The 26127-nt window shown below is 36.6% G+C and overlaps 1 protein-coding gene across 4 annotated transcripts in view; it reads right to left on the reverse strand.

Moving 5' to 3' along the window:
• The window catches only part of Sick (sickie), a 626930-nt gene that overhangs the window by 522782 nt on the left and 78021 nt on the right, over positions 1-26127 (reverse strand). For all 4 annotated transcript variants that reach the window (XM_076818204.1, XM_076818201.1, XM_076818200.1 and 1 more), the window contains exon 2: positions 14667-14762. In XM_076818204.1, the coding sequence (XP_076674319.1) occupies positions 14667-14762 (96 nt within the window). The remainder of the gene's footprint in view (positions 1-14666; positions 14763-26127) is intronic.

Genomic DNA, 26127 nt, shown 5'->3' on the forward strand with positions numbered 1-26127 from the left:
TTGAACTGAAGTACCAGATGCGCAAAAGGGAGCGCAAGCATCTGCAGAAAGTAGTGTTCGGAGTAAAAGAAGTTGAATATTTATGATCGAGGAAGTAACGAAGAAAGGAATTGAAGTGAAAGGAAGGAGGAAAGAAGGAGTTGCTCACGGCACGTAAGGTCCACCCTTAATCGCGATGCGTGACAGGGGGCTCTACCAAACAACCCCGGTAATATTAATCTTCGATTAAAGGCTTATCGTGCCACGCGGGCATGGATGCGGAAAATTCGGCAACGCGAAAAACCTGAGGGGGGGCCCTTATCTCGGCGTTCCTCGGCATCCCTACTTTTATAAGCACAATTCAAAAAACCCTTGGCCTGGCTTGCAGCACTGAATAAATCTTTTTGAAACGATTCTGTTTAATTACTGTCCCGTGCAATATTCTGAAGATATTTTAATTGTTACTCCATGTTTTAAGATTGGACGAAGTTTTTTAAATTTCCAATCAGATGTTTATAGGTAAATTCCATTACCGTCTAATGCTCCACTGGCCAGATTACACCTGGATTAAATTTATTCTGGTGATCCTCCAGAAGCACCGTCTACTTAATCTGCATCCGCCTACTTAGTTAATAATTTTGGTAATAGGGCTGTAGCCACGTCTCATAGGTACAAAGTTTCGTAGTCGACAGAATTTCGAGGTAGGAATATACAGTGTGAATCGCGCAACTAAAACGTGTTGCCCTGTTTTCCATCGAAATAAAGAACAAGAATAACAGAAAAAAAATCGAGCCTGCAAAGTGCACTGCTCCCTTTTTTAACAGAACCATATTTTCCTTTTTTTTAATAAACCGAATCTCCTAAATCTTATACACATAAATGGATTGAAATGAGTTCCTTGCAAAATGAATATTTGACCATATATTTAAAATTTCACAGGAAAATATGTGGTTTAGAATATTGATGCGTATTTATTACACTAATCCTTGGCTAATTTTCACTTTTTTTAAAGAAAACGCGGGACCATGCCCCTTTCATATATTCTTTAGAATCCGTGTTATCGCGCTATTAATTCACTGTAGATAATTACTCTAATAAAGTTCGTGATATTTCTGATAAAAAATCGCGAGCATCAATCCACGGCCAGAGAAATAAAAGCCTCCACTGATCGAAACGAAACGAGTTCGCGTATCACCCGTTCGAAATCTTATGACGATATCTCGGAACGCATTCGCGATATCGATGATACAACGATAGCCACCCTCCTGCCTCGTGTGTGCTCAATATGTTGCGAGAGGCGCGCATCGAGGGCAGAGAGGCTGAGAGGCATTTACGGAGATACCGAGGCAATTCCGGGACGATGGTTAGGTCTATCCTCGAATGGCTAATCGATGCCTGACCGCGCAAATACGCGCGAAGGGCATTCACACGAGGCGAGGTACGCACCCTCAAGTCAACCTTCCGCCCTACGCTTCTCTCTCCACCCCCCCCCCCCCCTCCCCTCCTCCCCGTGTAATAACTTTTCCATTGACACCCGCGAGGCCTTACCGAGCGTCGATCCACTCTCCGCAAAACCGTTCTTCCGCGAGGTACAAACAAGCCGGTGGCGAGTGAAGTCCGATGTGCGATAAGGTAAACGTCCCAATACCTGGACATTTAAGGTACGGGGGAAACGCGAATCAGAATTTTGCAGTTATACAAGTCGATTTATGTAAAAATGATTTTGCAATTAAGTGGGGCACTGCGTGTACTTTATCATTAAAAAAAAACAACGTGTTATTGGGTTGAATAATTTTGTAAAATATTGAAAATTCATAGTCCTTACTGTGGAGTTGTTTTTTCTTATCTTTATTATAAGTCTCATTGTTTGTACGGTAGATGGCAGCTGCCAGTCCCAGCTTACAATCCATGCTTAGAACGCCATCTTGTATTTATATTTTTTGGGGTTATGTACTTCCTGTTCGGACCTCGTGGTCGAAAAGGGTGCGTTCAGAGACGCACGTGTATTTTTCTGTATTAATATATATCATCGCTATTTCTAATAAAGAAACAATTAATTTGTGTGTTTTATTTTTTCCTCCACACTTACAATGGCCCAATACCTGGACAGCTTAACTATTTAGTATGCCCCGGTGTCCCGATTCTACTGTCCCATTACCTGGACACATGATGAAACGTCAGCAGTTTGGATGTTTTCTAGGGAAATTAAATAAAAAAAGAATACAATAGTTTTTCCTATTGGCATATTTTTTCTGTGTAAGTAGTTTATTCAAATCTGTAAACGAACTTGAGTAAAAACAATCTATTATTGAATGATTAATTTTAAGGTTATGTTTATTCGCGTGTGACACGCGAATTTTACACATGAATATTGAATTGAACATTATCGTTAAAACAAGATAATAAGAATACAAAGTAATAATTGCTAAGGTGTTAAATAACGATTTTAATATTGTGTCAACGATAACTCGTACTTAGTTCACAGTTTGCGCACATGGTCGGGTTTAGGGCCGTTCCGGAATTTCACTGTACCAGTAGATAGACACGCGAATAAAAAACTAATAAGACCTTTAATTTTAATCTTCCAATCAAAAAATAATACTACAAGGTACCGGTTTTCTAAAAATGTATTAGTTGTACCAATATACTAAACATTATTAATTATATTCGCCTAAGAAAAAGTAGAGACTGTTTAGCAAATCAGATATGAACAATACTAAAATGGTGTAAACTGGAAAGTTGAAGAAAATTTATTTTTATTACGAGCGTTACAAGTTTACTAAAAAAAATATGTACATGAATATATTTTATTAAATATTTAAATAATTGAATAAAATAGTTACTTTATGGATAAAGCGAATATTAAATGTAATAATCAGTATTATTTACACTAGTGTCCAGGTACTGGGACGTGTCCAGGTATTGGGACATTTACCTTAGATAATCAAATGGATAAGACGAGAGCTTTATCAGATCCACCGACTACATATGGAGATTTACTTCCATTGCGACGAAAATGTGAATTCTATCGTAAACATGGAAAAAATTTGCATTTTAATTACGAATAATACAATGTGTACAATAGGGGTGTCAGAGTTGAGCAGAATTTAATTCTACGTGTGACAGTAGGGTGGCCCTTATTTTCAACCTGCGATTTCTTTTGCTCTCACTCCCTAATATGGTTCCATTTCATAAAAAAATAGTCCCCGAAAAAGATTATTGTAACCAGACAACAGGAACGGGTGTCAACCAGACCTTAAAGTTTAGAATTCATCAATGGTTTGAATTTGATGAATTCCTCAAAAATGGTAAGCCCTATCGAAATTTTGTTCAAATAATATTAAAAGATCATTCAATTCTCTACAATTAAGGTATATATAAGTTTTTCGTGCTTCCAACCATTTTTTAGATAATAGCGTTTGAATATAGAGAAATCTGCGCTACGCGCGTGCAGACAATATGTCACGCCGTACAGGTGGGAGGCGCGAAGTGCCGATCTCTCTATATTCAAACGCTATTATCTAAGAAATGGTTGGAAACACGAAAAAAAGTATATACACAGTAATTGTAGGAAATTGAATGCTCTTTTAATATTATTTGAACAAAATTTCGATGGGGCTTACCATTTTTTGAGGAATTCATCAAATTGATAAATTCTAAACTTTAAGGCCTGGTCGGCACCCTTTCCTGTTGTCCGATTGCAATAAACTTTTCAGGGACTATTTTTTTATGAAGTGGCACCGTTCTAGGAGGTGAGAGCAAAATTTCGACACGTATAAATAAGGGCCACCCTAGTGTAACAGGCAAATACGAATTTATTTGAGTAGCATAGGATAGCAAATAATTTTCGTTCGAATAATTATTTATTCATTATTTGCATCATCCAGTACCTTCTCTTATTTGCCTGCTACTCACTTAGCACTTATTATTTGCGAAACCAGCTATCGCGAAGCAAACAGAGCAAACCATCAACAATAAAATTATTCACGTGATTATGCAAGAAATAATTATGAATTATTCTCCAATGATGAACGACTAACTTGGATAAATATTTATTCTAACAATACCCAACTTTGACTTCTACAATCACTTTCCCAAATTGATTCCGCATTCTATTTAAAAATGCCCACACATCGCATTCCACCCTCTCACAAATTCTTCGCGTACTTCGAATTCGGAAATAAAAATCGTACGAACTTTCAATACCTTTCACTCGCCACGGATCCCACAGACAGTCTCTCACTTTTCTACTGTTGTCCCTCCCAGCAAGCCGAAGAGTACTCTCTGGCAATTTATCGGTCAAGCAAACCTCAACGTCACGACGGACCCCAGCTCTACGTATGCCCACGTGCTTTCCACTAAATAGAGCAAACGAAAGGGAAATTCCACGAGGTTCCGTAAGCGACAATGAAATCTTCACGCAGTCCGAACTTTTGCGGTAGGAACGTGCTGTACGGCGAACGGTAAGATTCTACACGCGTAATCCAATTTAGCGCTCTCTTACCCCGCCGCGTCGGTGGATGCTGCAACGGAGAATGCCCTCCTCAACGGTGCCGCGAGAGCTGGGCGTTGTATCTTTAATTATCTACGGGGCGGAGGGACGAAGCTGGGCCCCAAGGATTTTGGCAGCTACCAGGAGGGTTGCAAAATGGTATCATCTCGTCCTCATGGCCGGGGCGTGGCTCTCCCGACACCCGGAATCTCTTCATCTTCTTCTGTCTGGCTTAATGTCCGAGCGAAGGAGGGAACGAAACCACTGGCGGGATACCTCGGCTGTTTAGCGGTAGCTTTACCAAGACAGGTCAAAGCCGCGGTTTCCTCTCGAAAAGCAAAACGCTGGGAAAATCTTCCTGATGAAATCGCTCTGCTCTCGCAACGTCAAAGTATTGACACAGCACGCGATTTAGTATACGCAGATTTACAACCACAGTAGAACTCTTTTGTTTATATAACCCTGCTTTTTTAATGTAGGTAAGTAAATAAAGAACAATACAGATAAAATAGTTGCCAATAACTGTTGCAATAATTATAAATGCTTGCACTGAACAACGTCCTCCTCCGCCAATACTTTCACCTAGCACTGTAGTTTGTTAATTATGCGATAACTTAATCTGTTAAGCGCAGATTTTCTATTTTTAAACTAATTAAATAAACTATAAATATATCACGATTTTATTTTAAAAAAAGCGCATAAAAACTTGGAAGAGTTTTTTGACAGCAGTGAGGAAACAATGTGTTTAATGCAGCTCACTAAATTTATTATTTTTTATTATGGATTAAGATTCTTATGACGAGTTAACTCGTCGGTCTCGCTTGACAGGTTTAACATTCTGTATTCTGATGCAGGGAACAGATAATGTGGACTATGTATATAATTATGTGAATTGTAGTTACTCTAATAATTTCAGTAAGTTCAGATATATTTTTGAAATATTTGTTGTTAATTATTACACTATATAATTTTTGGTCGAGGACATATCATGTAAGAAATAATAATTAAGTGATAATATAATCAGTACCAACGTATGTCTAGTGCAATTACCCAAGGTATAACATCAGAAGTATAAATTGTGCTATATAAATTGCACTAATCTGTCAGTGTAGAGATCAATTAATCGCGTTGGAGGGTATACACGAGGTGGACGAGGCAGTGGAGGACTGAAAGCAAACAGTTCTTGCTTGCTCGCACAACTGTTTAGTACACTCAACTACCTATGCAGTAGGTACTTCAAATATGCTTTCGTTTATGAGCACAGACGTTGACTGTTACGTTTCTTCCAACTCACGGTTGAATATCTAACTTTTATATAGCTCCCCCAATACGTGACATTATTTGCTTCCTAATACCTTTCACAATGTAGTTCGTTTTATGAACGTTCTGCGCTAATATTTATTTTGCAATAATTTCGTTGTTTAAAATCAATAATATACATGTACAATGTAGTTAGGTTGATACTATCCATCGTCTTCTTCGTAAATTGCAAGTTTATTTATAACAAAAAATCAAAGAGAAAAAGAGTTTAATTAATTTTTATAAGGAACACAATTAATTGTAACAATTTTTTACATTTAGGATAAGTTCGAGGAACGGTGACCTTTGGTTTTTTATATAGAAAATTACTTTTTATGTTGTATGAAAGTGACTGTAATGGGGATTTAAAAAATGTAAGATTTCTGTAACTTATGAAACCTTACATGTAAGAAATATAGTACATAGTAAAGATAATACATATGAAATGTTCAAATTGACTTTGAACATTCCTATATCTTATATTGTTAACTTCGCCTGGACTACAATATATATTATTGCTTTCATACAACAACAACTATAACTTTCCATTTAAAAAATTAAAGATCACCATCGATGTTCGACACATATTGCAAATTTAAAAAAACGATGTAGCCAGTCGCTTACGAAAAGTAGCAAAACGTTTTCCTCTTGCATATTTTGCTTATACTTTCTGTTTACGAGAAACGTGGGCACGTTATAAAATATAAAATATATGGAAATGCCCTTCCAACAAAGGCATTATCATTCCTTTTCTTTTAAGAACAATGTTGAACGAATTATCACACATCATTACTCTCGTGCCACTAGTTATACATAAAAGAAATTAAAAAAAAATGAAAACCGACTTCAAAAAAATAAAAATTTACTAAAAAGTACAAAATCATTTCCTCCCTTATTTAATCTACGACTTTCAATATTTTTTATTCGGCGCCTCATCATTTGCACTGTGTAAATCTGGCGCTGACTTAAAGGAATGGAGAATCGTAGATTAAATAAGGGAAAAAATTATTTTTTATTTTTTAGTGCATTTTTGTTTTTTTGAAGACGGTTTAAACATTTTAATTTTTTTATATGTTTTTACTTTTTAGTTAATTAAGTTATATAACTACATTTATTTAAAAAAAGATGGGTAGGCCTACAAAAAGAGCTGCTCGTAAAAAAGAACCGTTTGCTAGAAAAGGAAGATTCCAAAGTAAGTGACTTAAAAGAATGGCGAATCGTAGATTAAATAAGAGAAAAAATTATTTTTTATTTTTTAGTGCATTTTTGTTTTTTTGAAGACGGTTTAAACTTTTTAATTTTTTTATATGTTTTTACTTTTTAGTTAATTAAGTTATATAACTACATTTATTTAAAAAAAGATGGGTAGGCCTACACAAAGAGCTGCTCGTAAAAAAAGAACCGCTTGCTAGAAACGGAAGATTCCAAAGTAAGTGGCTTGAACAAGTGAGAATAAGGATGTCTCAAATTCGTTATATGGCGTCTAAAACTCAACGCGTGGAAATACTCCAAAATGCGAGAATACATGAAATACGAGTTCGATACGCTCAATGAAATTGCGAGTTTTCATAATGTCGCGAATATCTGCAAAACCATAAAAGATATCGAGAAAAAAAGTATAATTAAAAATTTATCCCCAACCACCTTTTTAAAAATTCTTTATCGCCATATTATAGAATATCAGAAACCACAAAACTTTAAATTAAACCTTTTTTTCGATATCTTCTACGGTTTCGTCGATATTCACGATTTCTTTAAAGGGCTGCTTTCACCCCCAAGACAGTTTCATTACCGAAATAAAAAATGGTTACATTATTAAGATCCATTGAACTACACTTCTGCGAAGATTCAAACATTTGTGAATTTTCGAGTTGTCGAGCATCCCTTGTTAGCATTTTATCATCTGCGAAACGTCTACTTCAACCGCGGAGGTCCTCGACGGTTGATGTCGGAAGCAGGAGCCGAGAAGAGCAGTGAACGACGAGCGAGGCTGAAGTTAGAGCGTTCTTGCGGAAAATTATCCGCGGAACGAAGAGGACGAGGAGAGGGCGGCAAGGTCAGGTTCGTGTACAGACAGCTGGGCGCGCGGCGCGTCTATCCGCGAGATATTAATTAAGACAGTCATTAGGAAAAAGCGACGAGTCGGCTGCGCATTCATGTGGAAAATTATACTTGGCTCGGCGTCGTTGCGGGGAATTCCCTCGTTCGATCTCCCTCCGCCGTTTTCCCATGTGCAGTTGGAAAGCGATAAAGGCCCCTGTTAGATCGAACGAGCATATTGCATGTGACTGGGGTAGAAAGAATGCGGCCATTTACAGTCGACTACGGCGGATCCGCGGACACAACTGGGAAGTGGTAAAGTATATTTAATTTCATAAATTTCTTCTACGTGCTTTAACCAATGTAACGGACCTGAAATAATTTCATTAAACTCCCGAATAATCTGTAGACAGACTAGCAACTGAGTGCTCGACTAGCATCCAGGTGTGTGGATAATACGCTCACGTTAGGAGTGAATGTAATCTATCGAATAGTGGAATAAAATGAAGTGTAGACTTATGCGAGATTTAAGTACTGATTAAATAAAATTAACCTCTTCTATTGTGGTTATAAACAATGTTTTGAATACAAGCATGGCAGTTTTATGGAATTGTAACCCGAATTTTATGTATGTAGTACCAACTGTTAACGACGTGTATGAAGTCTTTAATATTAATTTTAAAAATCAAAGTGGTACATATAGCCACCTGATGCACAATAGCGATTATGTACTCAGAAGAGTCTGGGTTAGGTCTGGGTTCCGTAGAAACGGAAGAATCATTCTACTATTTTTGTATGGTGTTAAGGGGAGGTTCCGGTTTAAAAATCGATTTTTTTTATTTCAGTTTTCGAATGTTCAACGTTTCAGGAATACGTGATTAAAAGGATTTTTTTAAATTCGTAAAATTAACGAAGTTATAGGCATTTGGGGAGCAGCAAATGCATGGCAACACCCGACCATTCGGCACTCACGTAAAACTTTAAACGCGTTTTTCTCGAAACAGTGTTCTCCAAATCGGTGGAACCTGTATCTCTAAAAGTTATTATCCGATTCGACTGAAACTTTTTTTATTTTGTAGAATATACTTCTGACTCATGTACACACTAGTAAAATTTAAAAAAATTGAAGATTTGTAATTTTTAAAGGCTCTGAAAGGACGAAAAGTATAGGGAAAAAGTGATTTCAAAGTTAGTGTCGTTATTTTCTTAAAAAAAATTCATTTTTTGTATTTTTTTCTGGTCAGACCACGAGCGAGTTTCATGCCATTTAATAGCCTGGCATTGTTTTTTACTTCGGACTAATGGTTTAGGTGCTACAGGTTCCACAGATTTGGATGAATTTTTTGACGCCTCGACTTTACCGACTGCCCAGTGCCGTCTGCAATGATTAATTGTAAAACAAAAAAAAAATTCTATAGTTTAAGACATCCTTAATTCAGTGCAACAAGACCCATTAAATTATATGTCGTAGTTTTCCTTTAATTAATTCCTAACTATCACCTATTTTATGGGCTCTAACAGCCCCTTAAGGAGGTATACCCGTTTGAACTCTCGGAAAATGTGTACATTTTGTGGATTTTTTTCCAAGTCAACGGCTCGATGAAGATTTCCCGTTTTTTTACTATCTTAACATAGTATTATGAACTACTTAAAAAAAAAGTTTCAGTTAAAAAACTATTGTTTTTCGGAAGTTATGCATACATATCCGAAAGTCTATCGATTTTAGACGGCTAAACGGTGGGCCTAAAAACTCGCGCTACGTTCAACCAATTCACTTCGAATTTTGCACGCAGGATCTTAATAAGATTCCACATCGTCCAACGAGGTTTTTTTTTATTCCGATTCCCCGTTTATTATTTATGGAGAAAAAAGGTGGCCTTTTCTCTTAGAAAAATGTAACTTTACCTTTGATCTCCCACAATTTCTTTATTTTTCAAAATTTTCAAAATCGGCCCCGTTGGACGATAGCTATTGACATACTTTATAAGAAGAATTTATTGTTTTTGATTTCAAACACAACATACAGCTGTTTTCAGGCCCACCGTTTAGCCGTCTAAAATCGGGAGACTTTCGGATATGTATGCATAACTTCCGAAAAACAATAGATTTTTAACTGAAACTTTTTTTTTAAGTAGCTCATAATACTATGTAAAGACAGTAAAAAAACCGGAAATCTTCATCAAGCCCTTGACTTGTAAAAAAATCCACAAAATGTACACATTTTCCGATTGTTCAAACGGGTATACCCCCTTACGGGAAAAATAAAATAATATATCAACGCTTTCGGGCCTGTGAGTATTTGAAGTTGTTCACTACTTTTACGCGTTTCTCATTTTTTCGAACTGTCCTGACATTATTTTAACAAATTGTGTAAATGGGAATAATAAAAACTATTTACAAATTGGACACCCTCTATGAGGAGGCAGACAGATTTTTTAGGCAATTTTGCGTGGAATTAAAAGGGCAGATTAGCGCAAAAGGAAGGAGTAAATTGCAGTTAACGGACCGGCATTATCGCAGAAGAATATCCCTCTGTTAATTACATTACGGTTGTAGGAAAAAAAGAAATGTAATTCCTGCGAATTTCACTTTCTCTGTGTACGCAGTTAACACCCCAGCGGAATTGGCTGCTCCAGAACTAAAGAAACAATTTTAGATAGAATCTAATAGCCAGGGTTTGTCGAGAACTCGAAATTTGATAATCATCTTATAAAGTATGAGATGCTTATATAATAAATCATTGTCGAAGTGAAATTGAAAACGATAAAGTCGTTTAAAACGATCCACATTCTAGATAAATAAAAACTGATTATGGCCATCTGACACGAAAGTCGCCTCGACGTTTTCATGTACAGAATATCGGATTTAACTGGCAACATGCGTATTGTAGAACGCGCTAACTTTGCTTAATACTATTTCTCGATAGCACTAATATCTCTATAGACTTTTACTCGTCATGCTTTATGCGTCTGTATAAGAACACTGTTTCATATTTATATCGTTTCTTCTTTTTGCAACAGAAACTGCAATGCGTGGTATCTATTTCAAAATAAAATAATATCTACGACTGGAAGTATTATTTCTTTAGCTCAATTAGAAGCAGAGATATTCAGATTCAATATTTCACAGACGTTGAGTTGGTTCAGAAACACTTTCTTTTAGATATCTTCTATTTTCTGCAGTCCTCCGGAGAGGTCTCTTCATAAAAGTGACCGATGAGTTTTTAAGGGTGGTTCGCGCCTTGTTGGGCCGAAAATAGGTAATTCTTTGTGAATTTTTTCAACAAAAACGGTTCGACAAATTAATTTGAGGTTTGGCAGGCTGTTTTATTGTATCTTGAACTATTGCTCTGAATTTTTGTGTGACAGTGAAAAAAAAACATGGCAGATACAGAGAGAGGGTTGAAAAATAATCGGGTGGCCTTGGCGTTGACGAAAAGTACTGTAAGATTTATCCGAAACACAAAAAGTAAAAGAGATTCGTAATCTATATGAATGTGGCTATCGGTGGTAGTAGATTTATTAATAAATATTAAAAAATGTTAAAATGGCAGCCTTTTGAAGAAGGCGAAGCGTCCTGATTTGAGTCTGAGAAAAGTTTTGCAGCAAAATCGGGAAAAATTCTTTAAATAAAAAAGGAACAGTAACAGATACGCCAATAAATATTTGACCTTGACGACATATTTCAAGGTCATCGAAATCGCCGAGGCCATTTGCTTTGTAAATAATTACCAAAATATTTCAAAAAGTAATGGTTTCTTGTTCAGCGACTTCGAAATTGCATTACGAAAAGAAATCATTTTAAGAACAATTTCATTTCGATAAAACATTGAATCTACACAACATTTGTTGCTATTCTCAGTTAAATTAGAGCATTAATACTTTTGGTCCCGGACAAGTGAATTATCTGATTTGTAAAATGGGTACCCTCCCGCATCGCACCCTTTATAATATATTCGAATTCCGTTTTCGCGCCTACGATTACAAGCGCGAAATTGTGTATTCTTTCTCCCCAGTTCGCCCTCAAACCGGAATTCAGAGTACGCAGAAAGTAATACATACAAGGTCGCGTACACTCGAACACGTACAGGATTAACCCCAATGATGAACGGGAACAGGAGTGAATTGTAATAAACGTAACGACGACGACGCTTCCATGTAGAGTGCTCATGTTAATTACGTTAAGCTCGCCGAGGAAAGGGAATGCAACTTCCACAAACGTACTATCGAGCAAAAGATAGAGATATATATATATTTTAGGAAACCTTCCCCTAACTATAGTACATTGGTTTGACGAAGCTTCCACTTCTCATTCAGGTGACAATAATTATAATTATTATTTTATTATTGACTTTAGTACTAAAAAAAAGACGTACCTAACCCAGACCTAACCCAGACCTTTTTTTTTTAAAACCACCCAACCTCCCCTCCCCGGCATATGCGGTGGCGGAACTACCTAAGTCAGGGGTGCACAGGGAGTCGTTTTTAGCGCCTAGCTGCGAGCAACCCGCCTGTCCCGTTGCTAAGATTAGAATCGGTGAGGAGAACTGCAGTAGTGTATATAGCTGGGTTCAAGTCATACCGAATGCACGTACACTACTGCAGTTCACCTCACTGGTTCTAACCTTAGCAACGGGACAGGCGGGTTGCTCGCAGCTAGGCGCTCAAAACGGCTCCCTGTGCACCCCTGACCTAAGTAGTACTTCACGCACCGCGATGACAAAATGCGCCGGGGCCTCAAGTGGGCCTTAGGCCCCAATTTCGCGAAGGATCAAGTCCACCGCCTTAACTCTCCAATAGTAACCTAAAACCCTAAACATAACAGACACAGATGGTGCCAACCCTATAGATCAAGGTGAAAGAGGCTTAACTGTGCCTCCACTCCTCACTAGGAAAGCCCCCCATATGACTCCTTCCCGTACAGGAATAAGGCCCAAAATGGACCCCACCTCAAAATCCAAAGAATAGCGCGTATTACCTAAAGAGTAACGCTATATCTTCCATGGAGTCTCACACCCCAAATTCCCCCCTTTCTAACCCAGACCTAACCCAGACCTTTTTTTTTAACCATCCAACCTCCCCTCCCTGGCATATGCGGTGGCGGAACTATCTAAGTAGTACTTCACGCACCGCGATGACAAAATGCGCCGGGGCCTCAAGTGGGCCTTACGCCCCAGTTTCGCGAAGGATCAAGTCCACCGCCTTAACTCTCCAATAGTAACCTAAAACCCTAAACATAACAGACATAGATGGTGCCAACCCAATAGATCAAGGTGAAAGAGGCTTAACTGTGCCTCCACTCCTCACTAGGAAAGCCCCCCATATGTCTCCTTCCCGTACAGGAATAAGGCCCAAAATGGACCCCACCTCAAAATCCAAAGAATAGCGCGTATTACCTAAAGAGTAACGCTATATCTTCCATGGAGTCTCACACCCCAAATTCCCCCCTTTCTAACCCAGACCTAACCCAGACCTTTTTTTTTAACCATCCAACCTCCCCTCCCTGGCATATGCGGTGGCGGAACTATCTAAGTAGTACTTCACGCACCGCGATGACAAAATGCGCCGGGGCCTCAAGTGGGCCTTACGCCCCCGTTTCGCGAAGGATCAAGTCCACCGCCTTAACTCCCCAATAGACATGTACACACATATACAAACACAAGTATAGACATACACATGTAAGTAACCTAAAACCCTAAACATAACAGACATAGATGGTGCCAACCCAATAGATCAAGGTGAAAGAGGCATAACCGTGCCTCCACTCACTAGGAAAGCCCCCCATATGTTTCCTTCCCGTACAGGAATAAGGCCCAAAGTAGACCCCACCTCAAAATCCAAACAATAGCGCGTATATCAGGATCTAGGCCTGCTCCTGTTACCTAAAAAGTAACGCTATATCTTCCATGGGGTCTCCCACCCCAAATTACCCCCTTTCTAACCCAGACCTAACCCAGACCTCAATATTTACAGATGGCATAGACAATAAGAGTAAAGGCAATGCTGCAGTGGCAACACTGATGGGAAGCCTAACCGTGCGCTATAAACTAAAGTAAAAATTAAAATAGAGACAACCACAAATAAACACAGCAAATGTTAAGAGTAAACTAAAGTAAAATTAATCTTAACCCTTCGTTGACACACCTCTTTTTCGAACAACTTTGACATACCTGGGCGGCTCACACCCAGAGCAATATTTGAACCACCGCCATTCCCGTTTAAAGAATCCAATCGTTATGAAAAAAATCATGGGTCATTTTCAAAGTCCCTACAATGTATTCCAATAGTTGTTTCATTGAAATTTTATCACAGTTTTTGTGGAAAAATTCTAGATTACCATATGTCGAGAAAAAGCGAAGAAAATCTTCAAAAAATTGTGACTTTTACAAATTTCAATATTAGAAGCTAAACATCTACAGAGTTGTTGTTCAGATATAATATTTTGAGGAAAAAATCGTTTATAAGTCGGCTTCGGAGAAAAGCTGTTTATTTTCACATAGAAGGTGCAGAGCGTCAAAATCAGCTTATGGGTGGCTCACACCCTGAGTGTAAAGGATTAAGACTTAAAGCTCAGCATGAGAATAACAAAAAGTGATGTAAAAAGAAATAATTGTAACTAAAAACTCTATTTAATAACTCATTTAATTAAATTTATTTCATAACTTATTTAATATTTAAAAACTCGTAGTAAAATAAAATGCATTTCATTTGTTTGCTTATGGAAAAGCATTCCACGAACTGAAGAACCTTTGCTTTATATCAGAATTCCCTTTACATTTTTTGTTGCTGTAACACTAACTGTGTTTTCAGTTTCACTACTTTTCAATACCATTGATTATGCAAACATGATTTCTTACCTTTACGGTCTCCTGAGGGGAGTACCTCGCAGGGCGGTGGGCTTGAGCCTGGGCCTGCAGGCTCATTGCTGTACCATAACTGCTACACCGAAAATTCTGGGGACAAAGAAACTGCTCTAAATATTCTGATCTCAATGTTTCCAGTACTATTCTATTAAAACACATTACTTACGTGGCTTAAACGTAATACAACAATGAAGAAAAACATAACAGTGATACGCAAGGTATCGAAAGTTTCAAACGCAAGGCTTTGATGTCTAAAACTAACACAGGCCCGCGATGAAAAAAACATTTCTCAAAATTTCAGCCGCCTTTAATATATTTCTAGGTGTTGAGCTCGAAAGATAATAAAAATAAAAACTTCATACCACATTTAATTTTTCACTACTAAGTAGCTTCATTCAGTCACACGTCAGACCGTAAGAACGTCAAAGAAAATTGTGAAAACACTCTGAGGTTACTTTTCCATGTAGAAGTGCAGATTCCTATAAAACCAGCACACACTTTGAGAAAAGCTTTTATGGCCCCGCATTCTGCAGCCCTGTGTAATATTATTGAGTAGGAAGTTCGGTGTCTCCGGGCATAAATTTATCTAGCAATTTAATCGGTCAATTATCTGACAGGAGATTGGCCAAGTTGAGGGTGACATTGAGCTGCTCGATTAAAGGCGTTAATAATCTATCGCTCCTCTCTGGAGCAACATGAAAAAGACGCGATTGTTCCAGAAGAGCCAGATAAAGCCAGGCTTGGAACAAGAGGAGGCGAAGTAGACGAGAGAAGGGTAGAGGGTGCCTGGTTGGCTGGTTGGCCTGTCAATACGAAGAGCTACGTGACCCAGGTACCAAATGACATATTCGATCGAACGGACGGAGCTCCTCCTCCCTTTCGGAAACCATCCCGCTTTTGCGCTATTCTTTTAGAAGAAGGAGCTGCAAGGCATATGATATTTTATCCAACCCACTGACCTTTCTAGATTCTTTGCTTCGACAGCCGATATATTCATGCTGGAGCTCTACGTCTATAAATAAAAATCGCAAAAGAGTTCCAAGGTATACGGTGCTATTAACCTATTCGATATTCGGAGTAGGGGAGACCGGGGGTAGTTGTTACAGTAGCAGGTTGTTACAAAGACGTTTAAATTTTTTTCCTTGGACTATTACTTCGACGATGAAGTGGCTGATGTGTTTCAACCATACACAGTTGTGTATGTAGTTTGTTTGTAGTCGGTTCACGCGTTGTCACTTTATTACAGTTTTTGTGTTTTCGGTACTAATAGTAACTTTTCTCTTTCTACTTCAAGCTTTTCTACCGAACAGACAGATAAATGTATGTACATTAATATTACCACGTTTGAAGCAGTGTTCCTTTAGCTACAGATTGGCACCAAGAACATGAGTATACACCCAACTGGTATGAACTTATGGTTTTTTATACACAATGGTGTCAATCGGGGCAAGTTGTTACACAAGACAAGGGGCAAGTTGTTACATACGAAAAGGGGCACGTTGTTACAGAGGGAAAGGGGTCTGATGATATATTTTCAGACGAAGATTATCTTTGCTCCTCTGTAACCAACAGACCGTTGGTTCAAAATGATCCAAATAATTTAGGTAAAACTATAATCGAGGGGGAATCTCCTCACAATAAAATAGTGTCCCAGTCTGTAATTATTGATACGTCCGAACCGTCTACAAGTTTTGCCAACTCATGTCAACCACATGTAACTCCTGAACAAGTAAAACCGTATCCTGCAGCGGAAAAAAGATCACAATTGTACGAAGAAAGAAGATGAAATCAGAAATTTTAACGAACACGCCTGTAAGAGAATCCATACGTCAGGAACAACTGTTAAAAGAAAGAACGAAAAGTAAATAATCAAAACCTAAAAAGATTTTATTAAAAAGTTTTAGAAAGGAAACTGATGACATGAAAATAAAAAAACATACAGTAAAGAAAAGGCAGATGAAAAATAAATCCACCGCAAATAATAGACACTCTTCCTCCGAAGATGAAGAATGCGTTTGCTTGCACTGTCTCTCTCCTTTTTCAAATTCAAAGAGGGGCTCCACAAAGTGGATTCAGTGCATAGAATGCAAAAAGTGGGCACATGAGAAGTGTGCAACACCGAAGAATCACTTTTATGTGTGCATTAATTGCGAGTCCCCGTATGAAACGGATGACGATAATTAGTGCAACTGATTTCAGTAGTTTTTATTATTTTTCAAATAGATTTTTTATTGTATATTTATTGTAACAGATTATGAACTACTTAAAAAAAAAGTTTCAGTTAAAAAACTATTGTTTTTCGGAAGTTGTGCATACATATCCGAATGTCTATCGATTTCAGTACTTTTATTATTTTTCAAATAGATTTTTTATTGTATATTTATTGTAACAGATTCCTAATATTAATGAACTTACTTTTGTTCAAGAAAATATAATTATATTACTCATAATAAGCCTCGTTTCGTAAAATTTAATTCTGTAACAACTTGCCCCGTATTGCGTAACAACTAGCCCCTACTCGGGGCACGTTGTTACAACATGTCTCGACTTTCAAAATGGCTTGTTTCAAAGTCATGGTTTCCGTTTAATTACACGCGATAGCCGTCATCGGTAGAGGAAAGAACGTACTTTAAGTCAGAGTCATTGATAGTAGGGGAGACCGGGACAAAGTGGGACGAAAAATGTTTGAAGTCGAATAAAATTTTTCCTTTTCAATAAAAATGTGTGAAAATAGATTTATAATATAATTTGAACATTACTATTGATAAATGACGAATATCAATATTTAAAATAAACTTAAAGTATATTAAAATTCAACTTGAAAAGAAAATGCAAAATCGACCACTTTACCCCATATATGGGGTAAAGTGAGCTACCCTCTGGGGTAAAGTGAGCAGAAATAAAATACGTGTTTTAATGAAGGATATAATTATAAAATCAACTTTATTAGAACTTTTAAACTATTTAAACTATTTTTTTTTAAATATATTTCATTAATACAAGCTTAATGTTAATAATTTGTACTTTGTAACTTTGTACTTTGTGTTACCAACCTAAACTCATTTTCTTCTGAAAATGTGTTTTTAAAGGAACTTTGTTTACATGAACAGTCTGACATATTATAAATAAAACATACATACTTATAATATCTAAATAAATTTTTCAACAAAAACATATATTTTTCTATCTAAATTTTGTTTTCAAATGGGCTTCAATAATTTTTGGCAGACAGGTTTCACATAAAATTAACGATGTTTTAATAAGATGCTTAACACACTCTTCACGAGCCCATAACTTGCACTCCTGGCATTGAATCCTTCGCAGCTCAGTTTACCCCGGTCACTTTGCCCCGAATGTGTACTCAGTGGAAAATTAATTATTTAATAACGTTAGGATTAATGTTTTTTCAAACGCGTGTTCACGTATGTTTATAAGCTTGTTATAAACACGCAGAAAAAAAATGGAGTTAAAACAACACATTTAAGACTCATTTATCCAAAAAGCTAAATTGAAAAAAAAACAATTGGAAGTCTCTAAAACTTGTAAATATATTCTATTGTTAAAGAATAAATTAAGGAAGCTCATTTTACCCCGGGGTTCACTTTGCCCCGGTCTCCTCTATTGAAAATGGAATGCAAAAAAATAAAAAATAAAAAACTGAAAAGTGTAACAACTATCCCCGGTCTCCCCTAAACGAAAACGTTTAGCTTCGAGAGCTAAGCTTTCGTTTCATACTGTCTCCCAATTAATATTGCTACATGCTAAGGAACACCAGCGAATCTGTTTCAGGGTTAATCGATCGCGTCCGAAGTTACAAGTAGGAGTCCACGGAGATTCAAGGAAGGGAAGAAGAAATATGTACGCCCCCTTCGAACGACAATCCCGAGTCCACGAGGATCTGTTTAATAACGAAAGCAATTGACTTTCAGGAAATCGTACGCGAACGGTCAAAGAGAGCCGCGCGCTTTACAATGCCGCGAGTCTGATTGAAGAGCTACGTCAGGTACTCTTTCAAGTCAAACAGAGGAGAGGCGAAAGGCGAGCGCGGAGGGCCTGATCGTTTCAGCGACAAAACGCGAGGCTCGTCGATTATTCGTTTACAAAAGAGGGAAAGTAAGGGCGGAGGGAAGTGAACAAAGGGGGTGGCGAGGAGGGGAGAGAGGGGGAACCGCGGCGCGCGAGCGATCGACGCGCAAAAGAGACAGGAGGAGCACTCTCGCGATACGGGAAAGCTAATCGAGCGAAAAGCATAATTAATCACGGCGAATTTGTCGTGATTAACGACGATCGCGTTTGTCCCTGGTGGCTGCGAGTATAAACATCGTTAATGCGCGACAAATGGACCCACCTATTCGCGGATTATTCACGATTACACTCAAACCTTGTTACATATTATTCGCACGTGTGCGCGTAATGCTTTCTCTTGCCGCTGGCCCCATTAGCATGTGTAGCGTGTTATCCCTCGGATACGGGGTCGCGCTTTGGAAATTCCTTGCAGAAACAGGGGAATATTGTGGAGCAGAATTACGACTAATCCTCGAATAAATGGTGGTATATAATAGGCAGCAATATAACAGTCGGAAGATGAATTTAGTTTTTAAACGATTTTATTCAGCTTCGATCCTCTGTTTGTTTGTGTTTGTGTGTATGGTTCAAATCTGGCGACACAAGTCTGGCAACTCACTTCCAACTATCCAATTGTCTTGAAACTTTGCAGGCGTGCGTAGTTTGGATGACAATGTAATATTAAAAAAAAAAATTAAACCGTGGGGGTGAAAAAATTACCCACAAATCCAATTGATTTGAAATCAGCCACTCGCGTTCTTTACGAAAACGACGAAAAGCCGCTGCGTTCGGGACGCTAGTCGCATTGTGATTACCGAAAACACACAATTTATCGAGAAATGATCCGTCAGGTATGAATAGTAAAACTAAAACTTTGCAGGCGTTCGTAGTGTATCACCATCGAAATTGTAGTACGAGAAAAGAATTATTTCTTAGTGACTGTAGCACTACAACTAGTGTTCCTCCTCGAGAATTTCTCGAGAAATTTTAGAATTGCTTATTTCTTATTTCTCGAGAAACTTAAGTCTAGGAAAAATATTATAAATATCATTTAGTTTCGGAAATGAATGTATTACTAGTTAATCGCGAACGTATAACCATATTTACAATTTATAATACAGGTTATTAATAACATTAGAACCTATATGAATTCCAATAGAAGATCACAGTACAGAAGATTCGATATTATTAACTGCTGAAGGTGCTCTTAAATTCTTATTTAAACATTTAGGAAAATTGAATACATGTTTTTGATAAATATTATCAACATTATTCCAAATTTTTGCAATATTTTCTTCAATTTCTCGAGAATTCTCCAGAAATATAATCTTATTTCTGATTTCTCGAGAAACAAAAAATATGGAGAAATCAGGAACACTAACTACAACGTTTAAGGGGAGGTTCCGGTCTAAAGCCCAAAAAGATAGGTGATATTTGGGAATTACTTAAAGGAAAACTACTATATATAATTTAATGGGACTTTTTGCATTGTATTAAGGTGAATAAAAAGGGGTAATCAAATCCGAGCGCATTCTTCCAACCACCAAGTTGGTTGAAATGTTAGTAAATATTAAATTCGTTGTTTCATGGTAGATATTTAAACTTTTAACGATACGATTTTTCATTTATCAGAGAATAACGAAGTATATCACTAGAATGTTATTCTTGATTTCTCGTTTCGTTCTCTAAAAAAATCGATTTTTTGCACTTCCTTAGTGTTTATTATTCTAAAAATCTTTTCGCAAAATATTCGGGTAAAATTCAATATTATACCACAGATATTCGTAATAAGGAATTTTCCTTTAAAATGAGCGCCATTTTTTTCGCAATCGATTTTTTCAAACTAGTCTCTGGGCTTCTATACACTAGGACACTATTCATGCGTTCGATTTGAATTTTTTACTCCCAAGGGGAGGACACCATGTGGTAGTCATCGATTTTGATGAGCCTTGGCGCGATGGATTTATGTAAAAAATAAGTAAATAGGTGTCCGAGCGTATCTGCCAATGTGCTTTAATAATAAAGATACATGTAAGTTATTAAAAATTTCATAGTGGCCGTGGGGTTTTAGTGGGTAAAAATCCCACACTACCCTGGCGTTCGCGGGAGATTCCCTTCTGGAGGTGTCGGGGTGCCTTTCGAAGATGTCTCCACGTTAAAAAAAACTTTATAAATTTTTTTACAAATAATTTTTGTTATAAATTTTTTTACAAATAATTTTTGTTATAAATTTTTTTACAAACAATTTTTGTTATAAATTTTTTTACAAACAATTTTTGTTATAAATTATTTTACAAACAATTTTTGTTATAAATTTTTTTACAAATAATTTTTGTTATAAATTTTTTTACAAATAATTTTTGTTATAAATTTTTTTACAAATAATTTTTGTTATAAATTTGTTTACAAATAATTTTTGTTATAAATTTTTTTACAAACAATTTTTGTTATAAATTTTTTTACCAACAATTTTTGTTATAAATTATTTTACAAATAATTTTGTTATAAATTTTTTTACAAATAATTTTTGTTATAAATTTTTTTACAAATAATTTTTGTTACAATTTTTTTTACAAATAATTTTTGTTACAAATTTTTTTACAAATAATTTTTGTTATAATTTTTTTTACAAATAATTTTTGTTATAAATTTTTTTACAAATAATTTTTGTTATAAATTTCTTTTTTAACTTGGGGAAATCTTCAAAAGGCACCCCGATTCCTTCAGAGGGGAATCCCGGGGGCGCCAGGATATTGTGGGATTTTTACCCACTAAAACCCCACGTCCACTATAAAATTTTTAATAATTTCCATGTAAATATCTCTATTATTAAAGCCCATTGGCAGAAACACTCGGACACCTATTTACTTATTTTCGACACAGATCCATCGTGCCAAGTCTCCTCAAAATCGGTGTCTACCGCATGGTGTCCTCCCCTTGTGATATACAAAATTTTGTCCACAAAAGGTCACATCAGAACCACTGTGCGTCGATTGTATTTCCACTGACACGTCCCAATAATACTTCGCAAGCCGTAGCAATACATTTCCAGCGTAACAGACCCATACAAATTTATCAGCCTAAAAGGAAGAAAGTATAAACCAGCCCCATTATCCCCTTTTGTTGAGTTCGATCGCGCACGACTCCGCCGCTAAAGCCTCAGAACAAACGATGCTCTTCCAGTCTGTACATGTATCTGTCGATCGAATGCAAGAATCGAAAACGTAGGCGCAAAAGAAAGGCCGACGGGCTGGGGGTAACGTCGTTAGTTTCCGGTTCGCCGTACGCACTTCCATCGAGTCCCAAGCGGCGACCCCTCGCGATGCACGGGGTCCCATGCTGTCTAATGAGGCTCGACACCCGCCTACCCTGGCTCCCATGATACTCCACACCATAAAGTCCGATGTTCGAACTGTTGAACGCGCATGCACGCCAGCACACCACCGAAGTACACACGTATTTTATATACCCCGTCTCTCTCTGTTCCTCCCTGCATCTCTGGCGCGTATGCGAACGCACATACCCTCCGCTTCTCTGCCTTCTCTCATCGTTCCGCTCAGACTTACCATATCCCACCCCCCCTGAACCATTCTATGGGTATGGATACATATTACAACGCCATAAATGGATTAATAGCATGCCGAACGATTAGTTACGGCATCGGTTTTACGGTCCCGTGGGTCACGGCTTAAAAGACGAACACCGAGACAACGGGCAACTGTAAGATTATAATAAGGGAGAGGCAACAGCGTGTACGTGTATATCCACGTGGCGATTCCTCATACAAATGTGCTTAGACGACGTTGGAGGTACTAGTTTTTAAGGGTTCTTTCCACTGTGATGCCCTGATAAAGTACCGCTGTTTGGAAATTTTTTTGTTAAAAAATAATGCGTTTACGAGATTGAAGTGTTTGCTGTTTATTGATACGTGCTTTGAGAATACAACATTATTTTTCTCATATTTTTTTAATGCTTGCTGCGCCAAAATAGGGGGTGCAATGTGCGATGTTAAAAAAAGAGGAATCGACTGCGTGGTCGATTTTGGGGGAACCGTGTATATGAAGCAAAAAAGTCAAAAAGATTTGTAATCGGTGTGACTGTCGCTATGGCAGGGACGAAGATTAATTAGATTGATGAAGAATTTACAAAATGGCGGGCGTCCGAAATTGGACTATCGAAATTAGCTGAAGTTTTTAATCATTCTGCGACGCAGAAGATGAGGGAAAAGACAATGAAGATGTGTGATTCTAGTTCGGCTAGATAGCGACAGTCATACTGATTATTAATCTCCCTGATACCAACGTTCCAGATACATGGTTACTCCAAAATCGACCACGCAGTCAAGGCGTCTTTTTTCACAACGCATATTACACCCCCTATTTTTGCGCAAGCAGGTATTAAAACAATTAGATATTTTTTGTATTCTCAAAACACATTAATTAGTAGAAAAAACTTCAATTTGGTAAACACTTTCGGAGAATATTTTCAAGATGTTGTATTTCAAGAAAATATAAAAATCAAAAAATCGATATTTCGAAAATTTCTAGGTAGGCTGGTAGGCCCAACCCATACCTAACCCAGACCCCTTTAATGACGTAACACTGATTTTTCATAAATGAAAAAAGAAAAAGCTGATTACCCAGATGCCAGCACAACCATCACAGTAAATAAGATAATTAAATATATTAAATATTTTTAAGTACATTTAATACATGTATTCAGATAATTAAATATTATTAAGTTAGAATTATATTCTGAAATACCGATTTTTAATGCGTTCCCTTACCTTATTAAATTCACCTTATTTTACTCATATGGGGGTGGGGGTGCAGATTACTTGAAAATTATAAAAGGGGATCGCGACTCCAAAAAGGTGAGGAAACACTGCTAGAAATATTTTAAGCTACGAATAAAAATTCAGAGTCAGGTCATCAAAAAGCTCAAATAAATGTATTATAAATAAAGGGTGCAATTTGGCAAGTTAAAAGCTCGAGAAGTGCCTGGCTACACCTACTTGGACTTTTTCCAGAAAAATGTCGAAACGTCATAGACAGCCAGGGAAAACACTTTGATTAAAAAAACTTACTTTTAATAAAGTCTTTGGTTCAATAAAGCGAACGAACATTTTCAACAGCCTAATATTGTTATTATTTATACTTTATATTACAGCAATTTAATATCCTGAAAAGATTTTGTATTGAGTCAGTATTCAGTCAAAATTTTCTTCAGAAAAATTTGATGAAATTTTATTTTTGGATATATGCTTGAAAAGCTGTACGCTCGAAATAAACCTACCAATAAATTAATTAAACACAATCTCGCTTTAGTAACCCTGTGTGCAATGATGTATGTGCATTATTTTGTTTCATAGATTATATAAACAGCCTAATTGCATTAACTTTTAAAGGGGGAAGCATTCTTATGAAGCAAATGAAAAATTAAATATATGCAATTATGTTACTATGAATAATTCTGTTTTTAAGGGATTCTTACATATTTGAATGCAATTACTGTGGAACGACAACGCAATACGGTACAGGGAAGTCTCGTTACGCTTAATTTACCGGAATAATAATAAAACAGCAGAAAATAACGCATTCCGTCTCGAGTGCCAGTCTCATTAAGTAAGGTGATCAGGGTTTTGCCACGTTTAATTACTCGTACGCCACGAAATCGTACAACTTCATTGCAACATACAGGGTGTAACATAATATGTAGGCCCCACTTATTGTACTACGGACCGATTATTTAGACACTTGAAAACAATACATTCGTATAAGTATCTGGTTAGATTTAATAACAACATAATTCAACATTTAATAAATTAATCTCACCCAAATCATCAAAAATTGGTCCCAGACTCTTTATTTCCTCTTTTGTACGATTTTTTTTTATTCCAGCTTGTGTGCTGTACGTTTGTGTGTGTGATAAATACATAATAATAATATAGGATTTTACAGAAATTGTATTTAATGATTGAACCATTTAATAGCTTAATAAATTATTATACTCTTAATTAGAATTATAAATTAATCACGTCTTATTGTCTTTACAGCACTTCGTTAATCTTCCAACTCCTGTTTTTTAATGAAATAATAATTTCACGTCGCACGGTTACAAAATAAAACACGCTGTCACAGACGCCAACTCTCACTCAAATTAACAAATCAACATCTAACGAATTATAATATTTACAAAACATTTACAATTTTCCTACAATAATACTATAAATATGTATCCCATTTTGCTTTGTGTCTGAGTCGTAGCGAACTTTGTATTACAAAAATTCTTCCAGGAATTCTAATTCTATTAAAGTATTTTTTAAATACGGTGGCGACCATTTTTGAAACCCGATTTTATATCACCGAATGAATTTTTTTTTTAATTCATATTTTTGATGAAGACACTGATTGTTGGAAAGGTAGTGATTGGTAGTACTTGCAATAAACTGTATAAGCAAATGCAAGTTATTAAAACGCAAGGTGAGCTATAACTCGGAAACAATACGAAATCAGACACATATTTATGTAAACTTGTTGCTTCATGTGCTAAATTCATTATCAAAATGAGTCCCGCATATTATCATACACCCCTTATACGCGCTTGTCCGTTTAGCATTTGCGTAATTGCATGGGAAATTAGTAATAAAGTAATTAGCAGGAATTTCCATGAAACGAGAACTTCTCGATATTTCCAACTTATAAAAATCAAAATAGCATGTTCCACGTACTGGAAATTATTAAAATTATTAAAATTCCGTGCTGCGAAGCTAATAACGTGAACGGAAAGAAATATTTGCTGCTAAAAACTTGTAGGTAGTACTGCACAAAATCATGCTACATACACATCAAATAAAAATCGTAAGATCGAATTAAATAATTCTTAATATCGAACGATTATTTGCAATTGAACCACCACTTTCTTCAAATCCGAATCCGAATTGTTGTAAAACAGTGTTACGTGTACAAATTCGATTGCCAATATCAAATTTATTTTTCACACTTTAATATCACAGTTATATTTATTTCTTTTAAAACAATGTTTTACCCCATCAATAGCATACTCAATAGGGCGGAGCGATACTATATAGGCGAAAATTTAAATTTGAATTTTCAGGAAAATTTGGGAAAATATTCATGTCTGTAGGTTCCTTTTTCTCATAAAAATGACCATATATCATATAATTATATAATCATTTTTAGGAGAAAAAGGAACCTGCAGACATGAATATTTTTCCAAAAAAATTTTACAGTTGTGTTTGGTTAATCAAAATACAACTATCCTGCACTCAGACCAACTGAAAATTCAAATTTAAATTTTCGCCTATATAGTATGATTATATAATCATTTTTAGGAAAAAAGGAACCTGCAGACATGAATATTTTTCCAA

The sequence above is a fragment of the Andrena cerasifolii genome, chromosome 8, assembly GCF_050908995.1.
Source record: "Andrena cerasifolii isolate SP2316 chromosome 8, iyAndCera1_principal, whole genome shotgun sequence".
Lineage (NCBI taxonomy): Eukaryota > Metazoa > Arthropoda > Insecta > Hymenoptera > Andrenidae > Andrena > Andrena cerasifolii.